This window comes from Silene latifolia, chromosome X (genome assembly GCF_048544455.1).
Source record: "Silene latifolia isolate original U9 population chromosome X, ASM4854445v1, whole genome shotgun sequence".
NCBI classification, from domain to species: domain Eukaryota; kingdom Viridiplantae; phylum Streptophyta; class Magnoliopsida; order Caryophyllales; family Caryophyllaceae; genus Silene; species Silene latifolia.
This window is the reverse complement of record NC_133537.1, coordinates 249,782,033-249,787,599: the sequence shown is the minus strand read 5'-3', so window position 1 is coordinate 249,787,599 and position 5,567 is coordinate 249,782,033. Positions and strand designations below refer to the sequence as shown.

General features: G+C 36.0%; 1 protein-coding gene across 1 annotated transcript; it reads right to left on the bottom strand.

Moving 5' to 3' along the window:
- Positions 1-4,009: 4,009 nt before the first annotated feature.
- Positions 4,010-4,588, bottom strand: LOC141619913 (uncharacterized). Its single transcript, XM_074436923.1, has one exon. It carries the CDS (start codon positions 4,586-4,588, stop codon positions 4,010-4,012), a length of 579 nt encoding a protein of 192 aa, XP_074293024.1.
- Between the last annotated feature and the right edge of the window lie 979 nt (positions 4,589-5,567).

The following is a 5,567-nucleotide window of genomic DNA, read 5'->3' as shown; positions in this document are numbered from 1 at the left end:
TACCATTCTCATCATCGAACTTCACTTACTATGTCATCCCCAAGTACCATGGCTTGTTTACTCCCTCATCTCACGAATTAATACTTCTAGTCTCCGATACTATAAATTAGAATCACATCTTTGAACTCACGAACTACATTGAACAACATTCCACCAAAATTCCCAAATTCAGATATGATTAAAAAGGTCAACCACGTGTTCTCAAATTTCGAAAGGTCAACAAGGGCTACTCTATACTAGATTTGGTCAACTCAAAAGGTTTAACAAACTAACTAATTCCAAAGTACGATACCAATCCATTAAGCAACGTCAATGTCCTATTGTATTCCTTTCAAGGCCTACAAGGATTAGGGCTAACTATTATTCCTTAAATTTTCCACAAGAAACATCAAGACTCTCAAATGAAGTAGCTCAGGTTCATTCCATCTTATGTACTAAGGTAGTACCCATGCTCAATCATCTATAACAAACAAGCTCTCAATAGTCATAAATCCCAAGGTGTTTCTCAACTCACTAGGCTCCCATATCAAGCACAACTAACAAGACTAACCAAAGGATCCCAAGTTATATTCTCCTATACAACTCAAACCTTAAACAATCAATTTCTCAACTCGTTCACGCCCTCCAAAGTTACATTCTCTCAAAACCGGGTTCTCTTGGACAAGAGGACTATCCTGCGGAATAAATAGACGGTGTCCACATGGACTTTTGTTATAAGGAGAAAACGAACCAAGGATGAATCAGGAGAAAGAATTGAAGAGTAGTTACCAAGGCGAGATAAGAGGAATTTGAAAGACGAATGAACAACGAAATTGGAAGATTAAGGTAAGATACACTGAATACGGAAAGAAATATCGAGAAAGTGGAAGCATTCTTCATTTGGCATAACCAATCTTTAACGACACCAAAATTAATAACTAACAATCAACAAACCTAACAATTAGCAATCACAAACAGACTAGCACATAAAATCCTAACTCTACCCATCCTACCCATCTCTCAAGTTTATTATTTAAAGGTCAAGTGATTTTAAGTGGGGTGCACAAACGTGCGTCGGGAGCAACAAGCTCTGATACCAACTGTGACACCCTAAATTTTAGCCTTAAATAAAGGCGTGAATTCTACGGAAAAACTGACAGGATATGTTTGTAATTGGTTCAACTAGATAAAACCTGTAATTTCAAAAAAATTTCCTAAACCATTCACAAACATTTCCAGAAGGAAAGTGCCATAACCTGCAATTTCTAACAAACTAATTTACATACATAACCAAAGACGTAGGAATATAGTGATACAAACCAAAATAGAAGAGGGAGACATATGTCCCTTCAAAATATATACAAAACCAAAAGTCTAAAGGTTTACTATAAAAATAGCCAACTAGGTCCAAGGTTCTCTTGCTCACTAGCTCGTCCGTGAACCCCAACTAAGCATCAAGTACCTGTCAATCGCATTTTATACAAACACGAAAGCCACAATTCAGGTGGGAGTAACTTCGAGTCCTCCCACCCAAAACGTCATATTTAATGTAACATGTAAACAACATGATAATTAATCTAATTCCCAAGTATTCTATCATATGAATACTAAACTGACCAATTTAAACTATCATGTGAAACATATAACAAATAGTAATCCAAACTTTATCAATTGTAACCGGCTTACATCTCACCTATTACAATTCATAAAATCACCATACAAGAAAGGGCAATATATCAAAGACAGGCATAAGTTCTTAGCACGGTCAATAGTCACTCTGTAACTCGAGTCTATACCACGAGGTAGGGAAGTTAATCGAACCGGTATCTTGGCTCAGCGGTTAATATTAATAAAACATGGCCAAGACACAACACAACCCTAGCCTAAAATCTGCGCAGACCTAGACATGCGGATACACACCACCGCACCTAAGACCCACAATTTTTCTAAAACAAAGTGAGTACCCTAAGGAGTCCACCAAAGGGTTGGCTAGTACTTAAGCTGACCACTTACTATCAAAATAAGTAACGAGGTCATGCCCCAACTTGGATATAAACCCACCAAGTCAGGAACACAAAGGCTATCAAGCAGTGAACATATACTCGTCAAAGACTATAAAGACCTATCTATGATGAAGGCCGAAATACTCACCTAGGACCTAGTCCCAAATAGTCTCAAATTGAATACTTTAGCCCACACCACACAAGACAAGTAAGACACCCACTTAACCATAAGAGGGCAAAGAGTCCAACTTACCAACATAAATGCTAACATTCTATCATGTGAAAGGCTATATAAATGTCTATTCAGCAGACAATCCAACAGTATCCTCAATAAGTATTCAATACCAATTTCCAATTCTAACAATATTAACCATATTAAAGGTTTCGGGGAATCTAGGGCCGTTTCTACAATATAAGAAGCTACTTAAATCAACTAACTACACATGTGAAATAAAAACATAATAAATGGCCTAAAACAAGAAAAAGGCCGATTATCTAATTCATTCAAAATTTCATCCAACCGAATTTTTACCCGCAACCCCACCCCCGCGCGACAGTACGGGTTAAATTGCGGCTGACCAATCACACAATTGACTGACATCGAATCAGTCAAAAGGACCAAGGCTCAGTTTTCGGCATAATCATTCAACATTACAATTATCGCTATATAATTTATTCTGAGCCTATTCTTTACAATTTCATTTTCTAACCTATACTAACATGTGCAACTACCAATATAAACATAATTTTTACCTTTAACATAATTTTTACAACTAATATGATTTAATTCAAAAGTGTACTCATACTAACTATGACATTAATAAACCCGAAATGACAAATATTGCATGGAAAACCGCGAAACATACAACGGACCAACCCGGGCCTGCCGGGCCTGCTACCGCCACCCCTACACCTCCATTTTTCCGTTTTTGTTCATTTAAACTCCGTTTTAAACATTACTTAATCGCTCCTAAATTAATATGCTAACTTAAACTAACAAAAGACAAGCATTAGACATGCATGCATCCAATTTTATCATGTGAAAATTTACTACACAAACAAAAATCACAAAACATACAAAAACAACAAAGAATGTGACGATTATTCGTCGAGTAACTCGAAATATGTTACTTTAAGCTAGAAAATGAGCAATTAGCACCTCGAATACCAAACCCTAATATACACTAGCCGCTATCTTCCACAATATACGAATCCCCAAACTCGTCCTCCAATTCTTCACTTAAATAAACAATAAAAACGCAATAATAAGTATAAATACCGAATTTATGCCAAAAATCGTCTTAAAACAACTTCAAGAAAACTGAAATTAAAATATACCAGGAGGTAGATCTCGAAAAGAGGATTCTGGAAATATAAATTATGTGAAAATCCGTCAAGAAATGAAGAAATTATGGTGAAAACTAGCTTGAATTTGATGAAAATGGTGTTTGATTGATTTGGGAATTATTAGAATGAAGAAGGACAAAACAAAATCAGAAAAAGAAAGGAAGGGGGAGGGTGCCGCGGGTAAGGAAGAAAGGAAAGGAAAGGTGCGGGTTTTAGTCGGGATTTTACGAGTCGGTTTTGGCTCGTTTAGATAATAATTAAAACTGTTTGTCAAACGCAAATTCCGACAAGACCAAAGTTCTTAAACACGAGATTACAAGAAAATTGAATACTCATACGACCCATTTCCAAAATCGTTTACCCAATTTTCAAAAGAGTTGTAATTTTTTCCCGATATGCCCATTTTTCGAAATAAAAAGTTTTTACACGGTTTAAACTATTTTTAAACATTTCGAAACTATCAAAATAAATACTTTACTTCAAAATATAATAAAATTATATTTCTTTGAATTATTTTTACTTCAAATACATTAATATTAAATTCAACTTGATTAATAAATTATCTTCGCAAAATAATAACGGTCCAAAATTACGGAGCGTTACAGATAGCTTGCCTTTAGCTCAAGATGCAATATAAAACAAGCATCCATAGTATGACCTCCCTTGTTGCAAGAAGAACACTAGCGTCCATCAAATTTAGGCCTCTTATTATTGTCCTTTTTCCACACATTCCATGGACCAGCCTTGGCTCCTTGTGTCTTTGCAGCAAGAGCACTAGAATCCTGAGGAGTTTGCATTATCTGAGATATACTCTTCTGACTTTCAATCTTCTGAATGATGGTGTATGCTTTGTTAATATTAGGCAGGGGATCCATCGCCAGAATGTTGGACCTTAGATGCTCATAAGAATCATTTAATCCCATGATAAAAGTAATTAACTTCTCTTTAGATGCAGATTCCAGAAGCTTCTTTAGGATGTTGCAGGTACATTTATCCAATGCACCACAATTACACTGAGGAAATGCCTCAATCTCATCAATATCATCCCAACGCCTCTTCAATTTCGTAAAATACTCAGCAACATTATCATTATCCTGAGCGATATTCTTCAATTCTTTCTTTAATTGGAAAATTAATGTACCATTAGATTGGCCATACCTTTCGCGGATTTCCTCCCAAAGTGAAGCAGCAGACTTCGAAGTGAGATACGCCTCTTTGATTCCTACTGCTATTGAATTAACGATCCAACAGCGCACCATAGTATCAGCACGCATCCATTTTGAGAACCGCGTTGAAGTAGCAGCAGGTTTAGCAACCGTTCCATCAACGAAGCCTTGTTTATTCTTCTATCCTAGCGCAAGGAACATCGCACAACTTCAGTGTGCGTAATTCGAGCCATTAAAGATCGTATTCGAAAGAATCATCCCGGAGTAATCGGAATTGGACAAGAACATCGGATTGTCATATTGACTGTTACAATCGTTATCAGTAACTTCAGGCATCTTCAATGTTGTGGCGAAAAAATGAAGAATTCGCGAGAAAAAACGAAGAAATTCGAGAAAGAATTGAAAAATATAGAAGCAATTTCAAGATTGAGAGTAGAAAGATGATCGATTTCGATTTAATCGAGAAATCGAATCAAAAGATGATCAAAATATCGAAGAAAATGAGAAAACCTAATTTTTAGGGTTTTTGATTATTGCGATTTGTGCGAAAAATTGAAGGAAAAGGAAATGCGAAAGCTTAAAATGATGTGAATCGAGAGACATGAACTAGTCCTGCTTTGATACCATGTAAAACCATGGATTAGAGCTTGAATACATGGTACAATGGTGGCGACGATCTCTATTGATGAATAGAACGAAAAGTGAAGAAAGCTTAGAATGTTTAGTGAGATAAAGTTTGTTAGAGAGAGAGGGTAAATAAGGAAATGTATTATTAAGTTAGTTGGATATCTACATGATGGTATTTATATACAAGTGTGGCCATAACAACCTAACTAGTGTAAGCTGATAGGTTTATCGCGTACCTATGCAAAGATAAATTCCCTAAACACAAGTAAATGTAGTAATAGGGGTCGAACCACAAGGAAACGGGAATTACGTTGTGAATTGCTATGGGTAGATTTTTATCAAGGTCGATTTCGTTTTTGGTTTGGTTTGTTTTGTTTGATGATTAATAAAAATGTAATGTAAATTATATGATAAAAGAGAGTCTAAGGGGTTCGGGTCACACATG